This window comes from Alligator sinensis, unplaced genomic scaffold (assembly GCF_000455745.1).
Source record: "Alligator sinensis unplaced genomic scaffold, ASM45574v1 scaffold144_2, whole genome shotgun sequence".
Taxonomy (NCBI): domain Eukaryota; kingdom Metazoa; phylum Chordata; order Crocodylia; family Alligatoridae; genus Alligator; species Alligator sinensis.
The window spans coordinates 1,360,437-1,380,932 of NW_005841872.1; the positions used below are offsets into that span (position 1 = coordinate 1,360,437).

At 39.6% G+C, this 20,496-nt stretch overlaps 1 protein-coding gene across 1 annotated transcript in view; it reads left to right on the forward strand.

Moving 5' to 3' along the window:
• The window catches only part of SLC9A7 (solute carrier family 9 member A7), a 105,838-nt gene that overhangs the window by 53,963 nt on the left and 31,379 nt on the right, over positions 1–20,496 (forward strand). Inside the window, exons 4-13 of the mRNA XM_014527293.2 lie at positions 338–415; positions 1,642–1,718; positions 2,658–2,770; positions 5,866–5,971; positions 6,698–6,839; positions 9,314–9,419; positions 11,710–11,798; positions 11,909–12,022; positions 14,203–14,314; positions 15,623–15,776. Of these exons, the coding sequence (XP_014382779.1) occupies positions 338–415; positions 1,642–1,718; positions 2,658–2,770; positions 5,866–5,971; positions 6,698–6,839; positions 9,314–9,419; positions 11,710–11,798; positions 11,909–12,022; positions 14,203–14,314; positions 15,623–15,776 (1,091 nt within the window). The remainder of the gene's footprint in view (positions 1–337; positions 416–1,641; positions 1,719–2,657; positions 2,771–5,865; positions 5,972–6,697; positions 6,840–9,313; positions 9,420–11,709; positions 11,799–11,908; positions 12,023–14,202; positions 14,315–15,622; positions 15,777–20,496) is intronic.

Genomic DNA, 20,496 nt, shown 5'->3' on the forward strand with positions numbered 1-20,496 from the left:
CATATTTTACCAACACAGGGGATCTTACCTAGCACTATTTGAACTAGAGTGAAGGAAGTGATTTCCAAGGTGGGCGGTTTAAAGACTGTTGAAGAACCTAGAATTTGTTATACTCCCATGTCAAAAATTTCCAAACATTGGTCACCATGGAAATCTTCATGAGATTTGCTTTTATACACTTATACTGTTACCTCCTGTTGTAAGGAAACTGTCTAGAAAATTATTAATGTCAACTATTTCTGAAAGCAACATTTTAAGGGTTTTATGATAGCAATATATGATAGGAAGTTGGCATATTCTTCATTCTTTTTAATGGACTTTTACATTTTCTTTTTAGGTAACATTTGACCCAGAAGTTTTTTTCAACATTCTTTTGCCTCCTATTATTTTCCATGCTGGTTACAGCTTAAAGAAGGTAAGCTTACCTTCTAAAAAAAAGTCATTTTTTTCACTTAAAAGTCACTGATGTCTAAGTGCACAAGCTCCATTAGTGATCCCTGCAAGAGAGCCTTTAATAGTACCTCCTTTAAGACCGCAAAGTTTTGTACCCTGCGTCTAGACTGTTAGATAGTATTATTATTTACTACCAGATACCATATTTTCTCACATACAAGGCACACCTTTTTCCGAAAAAACAGCTGCTAGAAATTAGACTGTACTACTTATATGAAAGCAGTACAATAAGAACAGTTTCTGGCACTTGCTGGACAAAAGCAAAAGTAAAGTCTGCAGATGATCCACAGGAGCAGACCAACTATTAGGCTTAGCTCCCTAGCTGCTGCTACTCAGTTACTACAAGGAAAAATCTTTTTTTTTCTTCATTCTCCCTTTCCAAAACAGCATGTGTGTCTTATTCCAGGATGTGATGTAAATGAGAAAGTACAGTACATATAATGTTGTATTAATCGCATGTCATCTTGCAGTGGTGTTTCCCTCTGAACATTACTGTTGACTAAGCTAAATAAATGTAAATAATATCTGTAAAGGGATTGTTCTGTGTTCATTTGCATATGTTACAGGAAATTACTTGGAGGGGGTCAAAACCAGCCTCTGCTGTGGACACTCCTAAACTTTGGAGAGTAGAAATCCTGGACTGTACTTTATGACTTGGAGTTATCCCGTCCATTTACTTTCTTGTTAAACTCATAGCTGTCTATTATGTTAATCACCAGGGGCAGTGTTTTGTTTTGTTTTGGCGGGGGGGGGGTTCGAGTTATAGCCACCCCAAAATTCACCTTGGCTCCCCCCCTGTACCCACCTCTGTCAGCATTGCCTTCCCCCCACACCAAGCCACCCTGCTCCCACTTGTAGCGCAGACCCCCCTATTTTCTGTCTAGCCCATCTTGGGCCCCCCCACTGGAAGAGGCTGGTGCCACCTCCTGTTAGTTACCTATGCAGTATGCTAGAGGTCTTTCACTCAGCCAGGTTCGCATAAGCTTTAAAACAACTTCAGATGTGGCCTGCATTCAACAACTTTACATATCATAAAATCTATATTGTAATATTCAAACTAATTTCCTGCCACTGCACAAGATAGTTTCCATGTACTGAAATGCTGTGCTGCACACTTCATTGGTAAATGAGATTTTATCTGCCTTCCACATTTCATAGCTTTAATGTGCTATTTTTTTCTTTACACAGAGACACTTCTTCAGGAATCTGGGGTCTATTTTGGCTTATGCATTTTTAGGAACTGCAGTCTCTTGTTTCATTATTGGGTAAGTGAGTTTTAAGAGGCAATTTAACTTGTATGCACTTATTCAAATTGATTAAATAAGTGCTTTAGCTCCCCAAAGTTCTGAATTCTACCAATTAGAAGGTTAATTAGGACTTTATTTGTATATCACACAGAAAAATGTCAGCCCTAAAATGATTCGGGGAAACGTCTTAGGAAAGTGCCTAGTACCAGACCATAGGAGCAGGATGATAACCTAATTTGTTTTTGTTTGGATCTGTATTTCCAGTTCTAGACTCCTTCAGAACTCAGTTCATTTGGTTTAAATAGTCACCAGACAAGACTTTGCTAAATATTTTTATAGGAAATGGCCTTGGTAAGAATCTTGACTATCAGCTTTTAGAAAAGTTCTTTTTGTACCTTAAAAAGTAAAAGGCTTGATTTAAAGTAGTTTTGGATTGTGCATATTTACCCTGTTAACATTGCCACACATTTTTGGCAGGATGAGTGCTATAAGAGCGTATTTGTAAGTATGCAGCTTTTACATTGCATAGCTGACCCCCTTGTTTTGTTAGCTTAAGGCAACTTCATTGTAAAGGATGGAAAAAAAATACTTTAACAGCTGTTAGACTTCAAAATTCTTTCCTAAATGCTATATTGTTTATTAGAAGAAACTCAAGTAGGAGAAATTCTGGGATAAAATGCCTGGAAAGAGAAACTGTCCATTGGACTACACCTTTTAATTGCATGGACAGATTGCATGTCTCACTTTTCATGAGTTTTAGGTGACTTGTTTTGAAACATACTTCACCCTGGACTTCATCGATGAGGGAAAATCTGTTAAGAGCTTTGTGCCAAACACTAGCTATGCAACATGGAGAATGACTGGGGCAAGGCCTACCTAGACTGAGGTCGTAGGATTTAATTTTCTAGATCTCACCAAGTTGTTTGATAAGTACTGCTTTATCTGCTTTCATTACAGAAATCTCATGTATGGTGTTGTGAAACTAATGAAGTTGGTGGGACAACTCTCTGATAAATTTTACTACACAGATTGTCTCCTCTTTGGAGCTATCATATCTGCTACTGATCCAGGTACCCACTATATAATTTGTTACTGAAGTTATTCCATTGCTAATACTTTCAGGATATATAGTGACAAGCCGAACATTACTTCATTTTCAATTATTTTACTACAGAAACTGTGTCTATGTACTATACAAAGTATGTGTGTATATACTGGATGTTATCATAGATGGCATCTGACGGGTTCATACTGAGCTGTGCTGGTAACTGGCATAAGAGGCTAGGCTGCTGTACTGCAGAGAAGGATGTGGTGATACAGTGGTCCATAAACTGATTATAAACCAACAATATAAGTAGTCTTGTTGCAAAGAAAACCAACAACATATTGGGCTGTACTAACAGAAATGTCACTTACAAATCAAAGGAAGTAATTTTTTTCATCTCTATTCACCACCTGGTGAGGCTTTACCTGGAGCCCTCTGTCCAGTTTTGGGGCCCACACTTTGAGAAGGATGTGGACAGATTGGAGAGAGTCTATCACAGAGTGACAGAAATGATTAGTAGCCTAGAAAGCAAGATGTATGAAGAAAGGTGAAAGAACAAGGGTTATTTAACCTGGAGAAGAGAAGACTGAGCGGGGATTTGATTACAGTCTTCAAATACCTGAAGGCTGATTTATAAAGAGGGTAGAAATAGACTTTCCTCTGTGGCCATAGGAAACAGGACTAGGAGCAATAGCCTCAAACTGCAGCAGAGGAAATTTAGGTTGGAGATTAAGAGGAACTTTCTGACTGTGAGGGTGGTCAAGCATTGGAACAAACTACGTAGAGAAGTTATCTCCATCCTTGAAGTTTTCAAGAGCAGGTTGGATAGACTCTTGGCTGGAATGGCTTAATCAGGGCTGCTCCTGCCTTGAGTGGAGGGGCAGGAGGGGTTGCACTAGATGACCTTGTTGAGATCCTTTCCAGCCCTACTTTCCTATGATCCTACAAACAGCACATTTGGGGATAAATGTTTGTGACCTCACAGCAGTTGACACAGATTTTCACTTGAGGGTGGTTGGATTCCATTTCTGTTTTCTTCTATATGGAAACTGAAAATTACTACAGGGTAATCTAGGGTGTGAATTAATACAGGGTAGTTAGCACATTATTAAAAGTTTATGTGCATATTCTGGCCCCATGGTAAAAACCTGGCAGATTACCCCATTTTCACTGAAGGGGAGGCTGCCCTGAATTTGCAGCAGAAAAGAAGAATGCATCTTGGCTATTGCTGTGGAGTAGCTGGTGCATTGTATGTGTGCACCTTTAGCCTACCTTGCAGTAACATGTTTGTGTGCTGTACCACATTGTACATAGCACGTGGATTTGCAGGTTCATTCTCCTCTGCTTCAGACTGAAGTTTCTATTTTGAAGGGTAGTGTTAGAGTGATGTTGTAACTGTGATGATCCAGGAATTGTGTGAGGCAAGAATGTTTTGGGGAAAATATATTTTATTGGACCAACTGCATAGATGGGATAAAGTTAGACAAGCTTCTGAATGAGCTGGTGAGACCGCAGCTGGAGTACTGCTTCTGGGCACAACACTTTAACAAGGATGTGGACAAGCTTGAGAGAGTCCAAAGACGAGCCACCCATATGATTGGAGTCTTAAAAGGCAAGCCATATGAGGAAAGGCTGAGGGATCTGGGACTCTTCAGCCTGAGAAAAAGAGGGCTGAGAGGGGACTTGTTAGCAGCTTACTGCTACAGTAGGGGAGTACATCAAGGGCTCAGTGAGCAACTGCTCACGAGGGCACCCAAGGGGAAAACTAGGAGTAATGGCCACAAACTCCTGGAAGACCGATTCAGGTTCAACATTAGGAAAAACTTCTTCACAGTCAGCATGTCCAGACTGTGGAATAAGCTCCCTTCAGAGGAGGTGCAATTGCCTACCCTGGAAATCTTCAAGAGGAGACTACACAGTCACCTTGCTGGGGTCACCTGACCCTAGTTATCTTTCCTGTTTGATCATCAGGTCCAGCCCCCTGCACCTTCTGAGGTCCCTTCCGGCCTGACATTTATGAATGGAAGGAATTCTTTGTCAGGTCTGAAGAGAAAAGCCAGCGCAGCCATTGTCAAGAGCAGTGGGTAGAGCTATGAAATTGGAGGGGGCAGAAATTCCTAGGGGGTAACAGACAAACAATTAGCAGAAGAAAAGAAGCTTGTTGGAGATCAAAACCTATCAAGAAGGAGGAGGGTCATTGTTATCATTTGTAGTATATAGGAAGAGCATCAGGAGTCAGTAGGTTATAGCATGTCATAAAATCAATATTGCTGTTCAGTCAGTTCAGTTTTAAAGGGGCTACTTTGAATGCTCAGCAACTTAATCCTCTGCTTCAGTTTGTAAATACTTACATGTATAACAGCTGGTCTGTTCCTGCCTGAGTATTTCAGTGATGTTTTTTAAAAAGGACTGAAGTAATAAAGATATAGGAGACAGTGTAGTTACCAGTGCACAGCTTTATGCTAATTCTTTCACTGTGCAAATGTGAATACTGGATTGTACTGTTCAAAGAACACAGCTCTGACAGAGTGAAATCATTTATGTTATAGCCCAATGGTTTTGAGGTCTTCTTAGAGAAACTGTACATTTGCATACTCACATGCATTCGTGGCAGATCCACATATGATCAAGACTTTTCTAAAACTGTTAGAAGCCATCTTCAGCGATCAGTTTGCCTAGGTAGTATGGCTCTTAATTAAACATGATGAAAATCTTCTCCATGCTGGTTTGAAATTGTATCACAGTTCCTGGTTTTTGCCTCTAAAAACAAATTGGTAAATGTCTACTGCTTCCAGCTGACAATCAAAATCACTGGCAAGATAAGCATAGGTGGCAGAAGGCCAGGACTATTGGGGCTTAGCCCCCACAAACTGAGCCAGTAACAGCAGCTCCAGTGTCACTACTGCCACAGTGCCATGCCCAGCACCCCTGCCACATACTTCACCACTGCCACTCTCACAGCACCAGCATGCGCCAGCCCCAGAACGGCCCTGTGGGAACGAGGGACAGAGTCAGGTGGGCATGCTCCACACTGCCCAGCCCCCCAACAAATAATATTTTCTAGTGCCACTTATGGGGATAAGTAAGATTGAAAGTTCTTTTTTCTTATCTCTTTCATAGTTACTGTGCTGGCAATATTTAATGAGTTGCATGCTGATGTCGATCTCTACGCCCTTCTGTTTGGGGAGAGTGTTCTGAATGATGCTGTTGCCATTGTATTGTCTTCGTAAGTAACTGCTTAAACTTCCACCGCATGAAGTCCTTGTATCTTTGTTTCAGTGTTAAGGGTTACTATGGCCATGTTCAGGCGTTACATTTCTACCTGGAGAATCACTGTTCTCCCAGTAGAAATGATGAGCATACAAGTGTTCATTCAATTAATTGCTCCTGGGGGAAAGAAACATGCCCATTCCAGAAGATCTTCTTCCCACCTCACCCTCTCAAAGCAGCATTTAAAACTACTTCACCCACAGCCTCCTGCTGGGGTGTGTGCACCAGCTTTGAAGTGGTTCTGGGGGAAGAAGCTCCCCCTTAAATGCACTTTAAGCCCTGCTACTCCAGTCTCCTTAGACCCAGAAGGAGTCGGACTGTTCCCCACACCTTCCCTAGACTGATGTCTGATCTGTGGAAAAGGGGCAACTGCAGGCTTGAATGGCTGCACTGCTTCTTCTCCCAGAACAATCTATAGCGATGGAAATTTCTCAAAAATGCCCACTGCTAGAAACAATTTTCTGTTGATGGTCTATGACAAATGTAGGCGGGGTCTGAAAAAAATATTCTAATGCATTCTGTTTTGTTAACTGCTTTGAGGAGCATAGCTATCAGACAGAAGAGAATTGGTGTGTAGAATACAAGTAGCAAAATAAAGTATCCCCTTGCTAATGAGATACAGTAAAAGATTTTGATGTCATCAGTAACACCACCATTATTATGCGTCTTTCTTTCTCCCTAGATCTATAGTAGCCTACCAGCCAACAGGTGAAAACACCCATGCTTTTGATGCAGCAGCATTTTTCAAATCGGTTGGGGTTTTCCTTGGAATCTTCAGCGGTTCTTTCACGATGGGAGCAGTGACAGGGGTGGTGACAGCTCTGATATCCTTTCTGGTGTTTTAGCTCTTCCAAAGTGTCAGTGTATGAACATTAAACCTTAATTTCTGGTCCAGCATCCTGGCCCTCACACACTTCAACCGTTCTTAGCCAACATGATGCTGAACATGATTTACCTCACCCTACGCCCTCTGTAAAGTCATGGTCAGCAGTTATGTCACCTTTTAGTTATCTGTACAGTAAATGAAAAGTATCTGTGTAAGTCACTTTTATTTATATCTGTGTGATTATTGCCAGGCTCTGGCTTTACTGGTATATCAGTTAAAACGGATCTCTTCTAGCTAAAGTTATTATACTGGTAACATTTAAAAGCACAAGCCAGGCCTGAATTACATCTTGATTGTTTTCAATGGGTAGCATTGCCATGTAAACCAGCTCTTAAAAAGATGCTATTTTATCATGAAAAGAAGTTTGCTTTTGAGACCATATGGTACAGGTGAGTCATTCTTCTTTCTTCATGCGTTAAGCACCTAGGCATAAAAAGTAGCTCTTTGATGATCTCCTGCTGAGGGACCTACATTTAATCTTTCTGCAGGAAATCTCATGTCCGATATCTTCAAATGAAACTTTTATTTCTGTTAATATTGCTATGATATTATACCCCATTTTGGCTGACCTTCCCCATTACTTTCAAGTTTGATCCTACTGTTTGATCTGAAATGGAGCTCCACACAGGTGCACAGGGTCTTTCTGTGTAGATCCAGTTTCAGGACCAGGCACTAGGTCTTAAGTGTGATGTGAATAAGAGGTCATGATGCTTCATCAAATAAACTACTCAAAACCTTCACCTCTAAATATGCTTACTCAACCACAGCTGGATTTGCTTTGATCTGGTGTACTTCAGAAAACTAACTTAAAAAGAATCGGAAGGCAATATTTTATTAAAAAATCAGGCCCATAACTTTTCATCTTGCAGAGTGTTTTTTTTGCAGTGTATCTTATTACACATTCACATAAGGCCAGGTGTCTGAGACCCCCATAATGATCCTGATAATGAACATGCACAAAGAAGAAAGGATAAAAGGACTTGTGGTACCTTTTTAATATTCTGAATTTTTAGATTTATGAAGCTTAACCAACTAACAAGACTTTAACATAGTTGTTTACAAACTGGCCTGTGGGGCCATCAGTGGTACATAGAACTACTTGTTTCTGTTCAGCTGCAAAATATCATTAATAGACAGGTAAATTACATGAATACTTGCATAGTAGCAATTGCAATAGCTGTTGTTGCTGATGAATGGGACGGAAGCTGGTTAATCTGACAATGGACAGGAAGGTTATTTACAAGACCTTTTTTAAGGAAATGTGAGGACTTGGTATTTAACAAATTTATATAAAAAGATTGTTAATACTATTAATAAAGATTTTAGCCTTCTATAAAAGAAAAATAAAATGTCACTGTTTAAAGTCATGCCCAGGCATTATAAACTTATGCTCCTAACTGTTTTCCCTTTTAGTTTTAAAACATTTAGCTTGAATCCACACTTCTTTGTTATGAAGGGTTCATTAAATACTGGAAGTTTAGTCATGTGTTGTTCATATGCAACACAAATCTTACCTGAATTCACCGAGCATTTCTGGCTGGAAAAGAACTGTTTCGGATGAGTAAGATGACAATGAAGAGATGGTAGTAAAACTTCACTGAAGCAAGAGCCAGAATCGACGCGTCTCACCTTTCAAATAACTGTCTTTGTCATCAGGCTGAAGTCATACTCTTCCTAGCTCAGTGAATTTGGGATATTTCTTTGCATCAAAGATATAAAATTCACCACATCTTTAAAGGTAAATTATTCAGTCTTAAAATTATATATTTGCATAGTGTATAGGTTAGTAGAAGAGTGGCACATTAGAGCATGCCTATCTGATTTTAGGTGTCTTGGTAAAAGACTGCAACTCTTCAGTCATGTAATTGTCAGTTGGACTCATTTTGTATTTTGTCATTTAAGGAGCGCTTTTTTTTTTTTCTCCCCAATTTAACAAGGTAAGATCCAGGGTGAACAAAGGAGCACTCAAAATCAAGACAGCTTCTTAAACAATGTTAGAAAACCCAGTGACCATAATATGTTAGTCTTTAGACCTCCAGTCCAAGCTGTAAAATAGGAGCAATAAGGCTGACCTCAGACAGTTTCCTCAGTAGATCTCAAAATGTAATGTAAGATCTAGTTGTTGTTAGTGGCACTAGTATAGTCCTTTCTATTTGTGTGTGCCTGGTTAAATATGTAATTGTGCTGCATTTCTTAATAATATATACCAGAACATGTGCAAGCTGGCATGTGTATCTGCACAGTTACAGGAAAAACTTAAAAGTATCCTCATGCTTGGTTTTGTGATTCCAGCCTTGTCCTGGTTTTCAGATTGACACATTGTGCACAAGGGGTTTTTGGTAAATACTGAATGTAACTGTACTAGTTTTCAGCCAAAAGAACTAGTTTTTGATCCTTTAACCAAGTGCTTAAGTGACCAAGTTTACCAAACTACACTGCTTTCCTTTGCTGGAGACTGCTCTCTTTTTCCTGATGTCCTGGAGCACTTTCTTGTTAGCTGAAGCTTGTGGATTTACAGGTGAGTTCACAATTCAACCACAGAAAGATCAAGCCTCTGTCCATCTCCACTTTTCACTTTCCCGTTAAGCCTGCTTTTAATTACACTTTTAATGCTACCTCTGAAAAGTGTGGGTTCTTTTATTGTCTAGTAAGGCCTATGTATGTTAGATCTTGATTCAAAAGCAGGGTTAATGTTAATCTTGTACCAGTAACAATACCTGCACTGGCTTCCCAAAGAGTTGGCCTTTCTTTTTTTTTATTTTTTTAGTTAATGCTGCAGATCCCTACCTATAATCCTTTTTTTTCCCTTTGTACCTGCTTAGTCACCTCTGTACCATCTAGCCTGTGACTCCTTCAACTTTAGATAATTTTGTAATAACCTCTTATATCTCCAATGAAAAATAATGGATCTGACATTTTGTATGTCTTCAATTTTGGACTTAAGTCAAAGGCAAATTTCTTTTGATAAGAAATCCTATTTGACTCTCTCAAGAGTTACTGTAACCCCTAGATTTAGGTGTTTTCTGCTTCATGAGAAACATTGTAGTTCTGTCCTGTAGTATATTTTGTTGAAGAATAACTGGGGGAGATTATCTCTAACTTGCTGTATAGAATGAGCAGGTTATGATTTTTATTTAAAAACAAGCAAACAACAAACCTTTTATGTCCTTCATTTTATTCATTTGGATATTAACATGACTGACTGACTGCCAGAAGTTCAGTCAAAAGAAGCTGTTCATAGAGGGGGCAAAAATAACAGGAAGTGAAACAATGGCACAGGAAACATAGCTGGTGTAAACTGCTTCAAAGGAGTTGAAGCTATGGCTCATGATCAGGGATCCTGGTTTTCTCTAATACAAAAAAATCCCCAATTTTTGGATTAAAAAAAGTAACCCCAAATCTACATTTTTTTTCTGTGATTAAAATGAAACACTACTAATAAGGTGTTTCATTTTAATCACGGAAAAATGTGGATTTGGGGTTACCTTTTTCAGTCTAAAAACAGGATTTTTTATCGGAGAAAACTAGAATCCCTACTCATGATAGACAGGGAAATAACTACCTACCTGGCTCCATCTAGGCTTGCCAGATCCTTTTTTCCCAGAGCTGACAGCTTAGGATCAAAGGAGAATTTGAAACCTTAAAAAGGCTGACAGCAATTGCTAGAAAAGAGCCTTTGAAGTGAAGATACAGGGACTGTAGCAGGTATGGTGGCTGTCCCAACCACAGTGCTGGGAATAAACTGGATCTTCTAGAGTAGTTAAGTTTAGTTAAGAAAATATGTACACGGGACTCTCTCGCGTTAATTCATTTTCCTAAATACTGGGTTCTCTTTGGCAATTAATAGCTACTTCATTAGATACTGGTTTTGAGTTGCTTTAATCTGCTATTTTCACAGTTTGCCAAAGTAGAAGAGCTTAGAAATACCAGCGCAGTTGGATATGGTCGTTAAAGAGGGAACTGAAAGCTAGAGAGCTAGCCTAATAGTACCTGGTTTATAGGATTTCGCTTGGAATAAGGGCAGAGCGCCGGGCCTGTTATTTAAGCAGCATTAAAGGACCTGAAAGGATTCTGTGGTGTGTGCTAGCCGTGAGCCATGACTTCTGACATTAAGGCTAGGGAGAGAAATTGCACGTAGACTGGTGTAAGTGATCAGAAAACAGTTCAGGTCTGTAACACAGTTGAAATTCAATGCGCATAAACTGCTTTCCAAATGTCTGAAAGCAGTTTAAGATAAACCTGGATGGATATAGTAGTATCAGACTTAACTGATTTAGGTTAAGTCAGTTTATTGAACTTCTGTCCCAAATCCCCTCCATATTCAAGTTAACTCACAGTCCCCCAGCATCCCAGGATGCTTTGCACCTCCCCTGCAAACCCGTCCCTTTCAGGGTGGGTGGGCTAGCTTTGGCCCAAGTGGGCTGCTCTAGCTGAGCATGGAGGCATGCATTAGCACCCCCTGGCTTCTGGCCTGTGCCATGGCAGGCATGTGGCTGCATTTGCAGAATCAAAAGTGAATGTCTGTTCACTTGCTTATCGGTTCAATCTGCACATCTTAGAATAACCTGTAAAAAGTATATTGATTCAGCCTAGGGCTTTTTGACTGTCTGTACTTAGCCTAAGTGAAATGTTTGGCCAACAATACAACCAAAAATATCTTCACAAGGGGTAAAATCTTAAGAATTAAAGAACAGTGAATTAAACCATGAGCATAGTGAAGGCTGGAAAGGAAAATGGAAATAGAAATCATATTTTTACTTGAATTGAGCTAGTAAGCCCTCTCCTCATCCAGCCTTCTCCATCAACAGGTGTGGTAGCCGTTCTCTTCTGTGGAATTACCCAGGCTCATTATACCTACAACAACCTGTCAGTTGAGTCCAGGAGCCGAACTAAGCAGGTGAGAATGCATCCATTGTCTACAAAGTATGGTAGTGTTGATGTTTTTTCAAGTAACTTTCATACATTGAAGATTTGCACCGTAACTGAAAATATTTCTTTTCTCCCCAGCTCTTTGAGGTACTGCACTTCCTGGCTGAGAACTTCATATTTTCCTACATGGGTTTAGCCCTGTTTACATTCCAGAAACATATATTCAGTCCAATTTTCATCATTGGAGCTTTTGTATCCTTTCTTGCTTCCCATTTGGTGACAAGGCTGTTTTTCATATTTTTTTTCTGTACCTGAAAACATGTCTTTTGCATTTTCATAACCCCTCATGCTGCCTGGAGAGGGCATGGTATTTGCCTTGGGTATTTATTCCTGCAATATGCTACAAATGCAGGAATAGTAACAATCTTCAGCTCCCTTGCAGAGCTAATGACCTTGTGGTATCCGAGCCCTAGGGCTGTGATGTTTGAAGTATTTGCTACATGTCTCTGTATATGTGGTGCTGAATACAAATATGATCTCTGCAATTATAATAATGGATCTTAAAGCATTGGATCTTGGGTTGTTTCTGGTTGGAAAGGGGGCTTCAGAATACTTATATACTCAAACCAACATAAGCAAATCATATTAGTGTCTCACAGCTGTTATTACTTGACTTGCGTTGATTTTAGGAGGCAAGGTTCTGAAAAATCGCATTTTTTGAATACCGAGAAACTTTGTCAGCATCAATGATTTGGTAAATTTGGATGAAATTGACCATGTGATTTTCATGATGCCCTTCTGCTTCCCACAACTTTTGATGCACTGAGAGAAACTGCTTATTTACAAAGGGTCTTCGGCACTTTGTAATTCTCCCTGCCTTTCTTGCCCAGCTATGCAGAAGTCAGTTAAATAAAATTCAAGTGGGCATGTTTTGTATTTTTGGATTCATTCTCTTCTCCTTGGTTACCTAAGGCAGAATGTTCTGCTTCTGAGCAGATTCTCTCCTGAACTAAGCATGGATTTTGCATTGTGCCACTGCATCTTCTGAAGGGAATTGAATAATTAAGCTTCAGGACAGGACTAATGGAAATTGTCCCCTCCCAAATGTGCTTTTGGCTTTCGATTGATTAGTGAGATTCTTCTTTTTTTTTCAGAAAAAAGACTCCTTCTATAATGTGTCATAATGTCATATTTTCTTGTCTTTATTTTTCCTCTGTCTAATATCCATTTGAGCTACACCCTCCTCTCTCTCTTTTTTGGCTAGATGCAATATTTACAGTTTTAAGAGGAAAAGCAGCAGCCATAATTGCAGAGAAGGCTGGGTGGGAAGGAGCACCTTGTACCATTAACTGCATCCTAATCATCTGCTTCACAAACATAAACTGAACATAAGGGCCATGTTTGTGGGCTTCATGGTCCCTGAAAGGATACATCTATAAATGTGATAAGAAATGAAGCTACCTCCCCTTCCTAATGTTGCCGTTTCAATATTTCTGTTCTCAAACCTGTGACCAGGTTTCTGTTGTTGCTGTTTCCTATGGGTAGGAGAACTCCAGCTCATTTTGAATATTGTGTTTTACCAAAGCAAATTAGTAGAGCTGTGTGGGTTTTTCTGGGGATTTTTTTGTTTTAGAGGTTTTTTCCCCCCTAAGTGTTCCTCATGTTCCTGTAAGAGTTTCACTGGAATATCTCTTAAGGTGGTGAAAGGAAAATAATGCTGTCTATTTGTTCATTGGAATACTCAAATACTTCACAGCACAGTGACTGAGTGCTGGGGTGAAAAAAGATAGTAAGGGGAAAAAAGATGATTCTGTTTGGCCATGAAGTGGCTCAAATTTTCTTTCACCAATCTCAAATTCCTTTTCCAAAGTATGCCATTGATGTGTAGTGCCACTGAATTTTTAGCCAGTTAGGATCATCACTAGCTTTTTAATCATTCACTCACCATTAGGAAGGTTTTGGTCTTCCTAATAGAGTCAGAACGAGATCACCCCTTGCTATTTTCCTTTAACTTGCCCCATAATTAAACCCACCTTTTTTGGAATCTGAGGTCCCTGCTATTTTTATCAGTTTCACTAGAGACATTAAGTCCAATCTGAGGAGAGTTGGGGGGAGGTTTCAAAAATGCATTGTTTTAAATTTTCTTATTTTTATGTTTGCAAATATCAATATTTTTTTTTGTCAATTTCAATCTGTATCAAATAGTATTGATTTTTATGATCCGTGTGAAACTCATACTGCAATAAGATACTAAGTAATAAATCTACGAGAGATTTTTTCATTCACTGTCAGGTCCTATAAGTGTACATGTCTAAGTAGAAGAGTAGCTTAACTTTTGATTTAGACGCACAATGTCTAGTATTGTGCTAAATCAGATGTCCATTGGTTTTTGTGTTAAGACAATTGGTCCCTTAACCTCAATTTATAACTAGATTGCAATATTCTTGGGTAGAGCTGCACATATCTACCCTCTCTCCTTCTTATTGAATCTGGGCAGAAGGCACAAAATCAGCTGGAACTTTCAGCATATGATGATGTTTGCAGGTAAAATTTTGGTGACCCCATATTTCTGTTTTGCATAAACATATTTTCTTCTTCTATAAAATCCTCCCTTTGCCTTTTATAAAAAGCCCTTCTCTCCAAAAGTATATATGATAATAGTGCCATGGACATTTACTTAGCTGTAATTATACAGTTTTATCTCTTTCTTCAGCTTCACAGTTATTTACAAAGCATCTGATAGAAATTTAGATTTCTAGGAGCCAGGTAACACTTGCAAAATTAAGACGAGTACTGTTCAAATGTTTTATTTGTGAAATTTCAAAAGTAAAAGGAAAAATTGAATTTAAAAATTTGCTCTTTTCATTCCTAAAGGAATGTTTATTCTCATAATGGCAGGGCAAATGCTCTCATAAATATGGCTGCCCTGAAAAATAGTTTAGATGTAAAGACAAAGTCTGAAGTAAACCAGATATTTTACTAATAGGGTAGTTTTCTCTACTTTCTCACTTTTCATGCAAGTACATTTCTAGTATTTCCTTCTTTAGCAAAGAAAGCATGCAGTATTTTTTTTTAAACCTACAAATGGGGCTGTGACTGCTGCCTGGCTAGGCCTTACAGTTGAACTTCTGCAACCTAGTGGGATATATGTTTGCTTATAAGCATATGATTACCCAGAATACTCTTCCATTTCATAACTGTTTCATAGTAACATTGCTGTCTGAACTGTGAGAATAAACTGAAAGGTTTGCATGCTCTTCTGAATGCAGGGACATTCTTGATTTCCAACTTTCTCTTTCTCTTTCTTGATTCAGTTGACAACCAGTATCTTTCACATTTCCCTCCCCTCCCCTGGAAGTTTTGGTCCCTACTGTCCTTTCAATAAGTAAAAATCAGAGCTGATTCTTAAAAAAGAAAAAAACAAAAACATCAGGGGAGTATAAAAGAGTAGAGCTCTCTGTACTTGTTATTGCTACCTGAGTCTTCAGGGCTTAGGTTTGTGGTTCTTAATTGTAGTATAAGTTTAAATAAATAATTAATTAGTGATAGCTGTAATTAAGCCTGCTGACTATAATATCTAAGGAACTATGGTCACTTGAGCACAGGTGGATCCCAGCACACGCTGACTGTTTCTGCTATGTCTGCCTGTATGATGCAAGTGTCAATGGTGGGTAGATTTGATACAGGGCTATCCAATACAAACCTTGACCATCTTCAGTGGTCAAATCAGACTGTTTTTTTTCTTTGCATTTGTGTATTTAAAAACCTCAAAGGAAAGTGAAAGAAAGTGGTGTGAAGGCTGTTGCTTGTACTCACAAAGTTTACTTCATTCATTCCTTTCTTTCTCTGCAGGTCTTAGGGGAGCCATGGCATTTGCTCTGGCCATACGAGATACTGCTACTTACTCCCATCAAATGATGTTCTCAACAACTCTTCTTATCGTCTTTTTCACTGTTTGGGTTATTGGTGGAGGCACAACACCCATGCTCTCTTGGCTTAACATTAGGTCAGTACAGTCTTAAAACTGGGGAATTTTATCACCTTCAAATAGATTCCATGCTATTTGGGCATGGGGTGAAACAGTGGTGTCTAATCTCTGCTGACCCATGGACAACACTACTGGACAAATTAAGTGCTGTGGGGAAACTTCATGTTTTGCTCGTCTTAAAGTGTATATGTGGAAAAACAAAATTTGCTGTGATGATGAACAATGTCTGCTGCTTTAAACAACAGGTTGAGGGCTCCTGTCCTAAAACAACTTGCCTGGTGCTTATTAGCAGTTTCTGCATTGTAGGGTGTTTATATATAATAAAGTTGGGAAGGTAGTTGAATGAGGAGGAGTATGGAGGAGATTACTCTGGTACAACCTAAAGGCTGATATTCTATGAATGAATAATACAGTCAGAGCACTAATTAACCTAATGTAAGTTATATTCATTGACATAAATGAGTTGCTTGTATCCTGCATAAAGAAAATGGGGTCTCAGTACCCAGTTTCTGTATCTGATGAACTAACATCTCCACAATTATCACCTGGAAGTGTTCTTGATCTGTTATCTGAGGAAGAGTTTTGCAACATTGCCAGCCTCTGTGAAATTTCTCTAGTTTCTGAAAGTGGCTCTTCAGTCATGTCCACCCCTCTGATCCATATAATAACGTAGGTAGGACACAATCTTGTGGGTCCTGATTTTTCATGTCAATCTGCAGTTTACATAATCTCTATCCTCCACAATGAAGCCATTAAAGACTCAATAAAGCAGTCTTTCCTAGTACGTTCAGCAGTCACCTGCCCAAAGAATATGGCTTGGAGCTGAGATGCATTCTTTATCTTCGTCAACAGAGGGACTGTTAAGTCAGCTGTTTGCAGAACTGACTTTTCCATCTGCCAGATTCTGAGCCTTGGTGTTGCTCCAGGAGAGATGGAGAGTGAGTGAGGAGCTTTTGTCTCAAAGCAGTCAACTGTAGATTTCAGATGGCTGGCTGATTTCCTGAGGAGAGTCTGCATAGTCAAGGTCATAGTGTCAGTAGCACTTCCTGAGCTACGTGCCGATCACTCTAAGAGGAGGGCAGTATGTAAGGGTGATTTGGATTCCTGGCATAATATCTAATATCCATAGAGCAGGCACAGTGTTTATGGTTGATAAACATTAGTGAAACTGGATTGCTCTAGGCAGCATTTATGAAACAGCAGCAGCTGAATTCCAGCAAGAAGAATACACTTGTTGGTGGGGAGGGAGTTTGAGAAGACTCCCAGAAACTGACAATAATGCGATTGGCTGTTAACTGCTGCAGTCTGAATGTTGACCTTTACTTTTGCAAAGCAGTGTACTGCTTCCTGCTTCCTATTGGCTGGGACTTTGTCAAACTCCCAGATTTTTTTAAACAACCCATGGAGGGGTGCAATGGTGGCCAGTTCAGTAGTGCACCTTAACAGCTCTGCTGATATAAAGTTGCATCTGGCCGCTCAATTGAACCTCAGCCTTCGTATGAGAAAGCACAGTCAGGTCCCCTATTGCAGTCTAAAACCTTGAGGTCCAGGAAGATGACTGCTGGAAGGTTCCAAGTGTAGACTGAATACTACACATCTATCTCCTGCAGTGCTGCTTTTTAATGGGGCAGAAAGTACCATCTGCCTTATGCATCTAAATGTAGCTGTTGCTAGAGGCTGGCCCATACATCTGTTGTCAGGCTCTGTAAGCCAGACAAAGATTGTTATGAACCACTATTGCTTCAGCCTGATTAGACCACCTTGCTCAGAAGGTGGCTGAAGGGTAAATGCCAAACAGCAGGCCAGACTTTGACCACTATTTTTATTAGAATTTGATGTGGGACAACTGCAAATAATGCCAATATTGTCAGCCTATCAATATGTTCTATGGCTGAGGATGGAGTGCACCTCTGGTTGGAGTGAGGAACTTTTATTGGTAGTTTAGCCTGGAAAATTAAATGCAGTTTGAATATTTCTGTAGGGATCTCAGGGGAACATTGTTCCTCTGGTGAGACTACTCTGTTGATGATTTTGTAGGACATCATAGTTTGACACTTTTCAGCTGTTGATCAGTGGATGACACCATGTCATTTTCATAGGCTATTTATGTAAAGATCACTCCCAAAAATCAGTTATTCGGGTAGTGAGACAGAACACCTGGTAACACTGAACAGGGCTGTGATACCTCCTTTAGAATAGCTTTGAGAAAACAACTGTAGTATCAAAGCAGGAGAGTTTTGATATGTGCTTGAGCTATGTTTTTGGAGTTAGGAAAAACATGCCTGCCAATAAGTAATGGTTCATTTTTATTTCTGTTTGGCTTCTCCCTTCTAAATTAATCTTGTTTAAAAATGGCTCTATATAAGAAGTATTAGCAGAGGATATAGGTGTGTTCACAGTGTGGTTATTGGGTAGTACAGGAGTCTGGTTACCACTGCACAGTATTCATTGGGACTGCAGGCTGTCTTCCCAGAAGCCACATGAAATTAAAAGCTACTTATACCAGGAGGTGGCAGCCATGGGCAACTGATGAAGAACTAGGAACCAACTCCAATAAATACTTATTTGTCATGATACAGTCCCAGCCACTAAAAAGCATCCCAGCTGTGACTAAAACAGATTTGATCTTCCTAGTGGAGGTTAGAAGCAGGAAACATGTTAGTCTCTCATCCTTTGAGGCCTGGGGAGTAAGGCACTAGAAGATGCAGAACAAAAACAAAGCCAAAGGAAATGTCTTAACTCCCAACAAGAAGCACCAGCCTAAAATGTAGGGTTCAGCTAAGGAGTTCAGGGTTCTGGTACTATTTACCAATACAGATGGTACCTGAGGATGAGATTGCTGGGAAATGCAGTACAAGAAACTGAAAGGCAAAGAGTGGCTTTTTGTTTTTTGTGCAAGATGTTCTAAGATCCCAGCAGTCTTTGCTGCCACGTGCAGGGGGGCTGGACACAATGATCTGTAAAGTCCCTTCCAGCCCCAAATGTCTATGAAACAGGATTGGGAGCTTTTCTTTTACTAGATTAAGTGAGAAAGAGAGTGGCATCTAGGTGCAGTCCATGAGCTTCACGTAATGTCCACAGTTGTAGACTGTATGTGCTTGTATGTGTGTAGACTGTAAAGTTTCAGAGTGGCTTTCCCCTAATCCCGTTACATTCAATTACTTATTCTTAGCATTTCACATCTTCATTAATGAGCCTCCTGGGAAAGATTACTTAACATCCTTTTGTTCTCTCCCTTTGCACACTGATTTAACATCATCTACCTCATGAAGGTTATGTCTTTCCTTCAGAGTTAGTCTGGATGATTGATTGCTATGTGGTTTACCTTATCCTGCAAGGAGCCACATGGCTGAGCTGCACACAAGATACTGTGTCATTGCTGTGCTGTGTCCTCTCCCCTGTGTCTAGTTAGGATTTCTGCAGGTACCTCCCATCCTTCTCTGTGCCTCAATAAGGTGAGCTCAAGCTGTCCAATTCTTTCTCAGTGAACTGTGAGAGAGCTTGTCTATTATTCTGGGTGCCTGAGGGGACTCTTGTGGGCAGGCACAGAAGGACTCAACAGAGTGATATCTAGCTTTAATCTATGGGCAAGCTTGAGTGAAAATAGTACTGGCAGAACCAGGCCAACCATTCTGGCATTAAAGCATCACCCAGGCTAGCAAGAGAGAGTTTGTGTGCATGGGATGGTGCTGGAGACGGCACTCAGGAAAGGCCCATATCAGCTTTGCAGTGAAGACTTGTTTGGAGGAGCCAAAAACTTATTTAATGCCACTGATCTAATGCTGATGATTCATAAATGATGGCAGGTGGGATTAATGTTTGGCACTTTCTGGCTTCCAATTCTAACAGTGGGGCCTCTCTACTTATGTGAAGATTTTAAAACCTTTTCCTTTATTTCATGCATGAAATTAAGGTTAAGGGTCAGGTAGGAAGCAATTAAAACAGGGAGACCTGAGGTTTTACGTTACTACTTCTCTAAATCACTAGAGTTCACTGCTACCATGCTAAAAGAGCAGGTGTGTTTGGAACATGATACATTACAAATGTCCAGTGGGTAGACTTAATATTCACACTATGTGTACTTCAGTCACCTTGACTCTTAACTCTGATTTAATTATCAATCCATTAAAATGCCAGTTTGTACAAGAGATGACAGGAATCCAATTAACATGAATAACATTCTTCCATGCTTGAACTGTATCTCTTTTAGATTCAGCTATTGGAGACTAAACAAGCCAAGTTTTAGCAACAGCTGTTTTTTTTCCTTATAAAGTCAGATGTTTGACTTTCTTGGATCTCATACAAGTATTTGGAAAATTATATTAAGTGTATGGATGGTAAACAGTTCGTGTTGTAGGAGTATGTTTTCTTTTGCTTGGAAAATACAGTATTTAAAAAAAAAATGTAAAAGCCCAATCTGCTCCCATGCAGTGATTAAAGCCAAGAAACATTTTCTTAGCAACTTCAAAGAGCCAGAGGAATCTGACAAACAATAAATGAAAAACATTGGCAGCGTTCCTCTTTAAAACGTGGCTGACTTCAAAATTTCACTGTACTTCTGAGAGAAGAATGGAACTCTTGTATTTATAGTGCAAAATAATGGTCTGCCACTTTTCATTAGGAATATATGACCAGTATATACTATTTCCTTATTTCAGTAAAGGAATGAATGAAACCAGCTGCAAACTACCATCTTCTGTTATGTTCAGGACTTGTTTTAAACTAAGGTGGCAGGAAT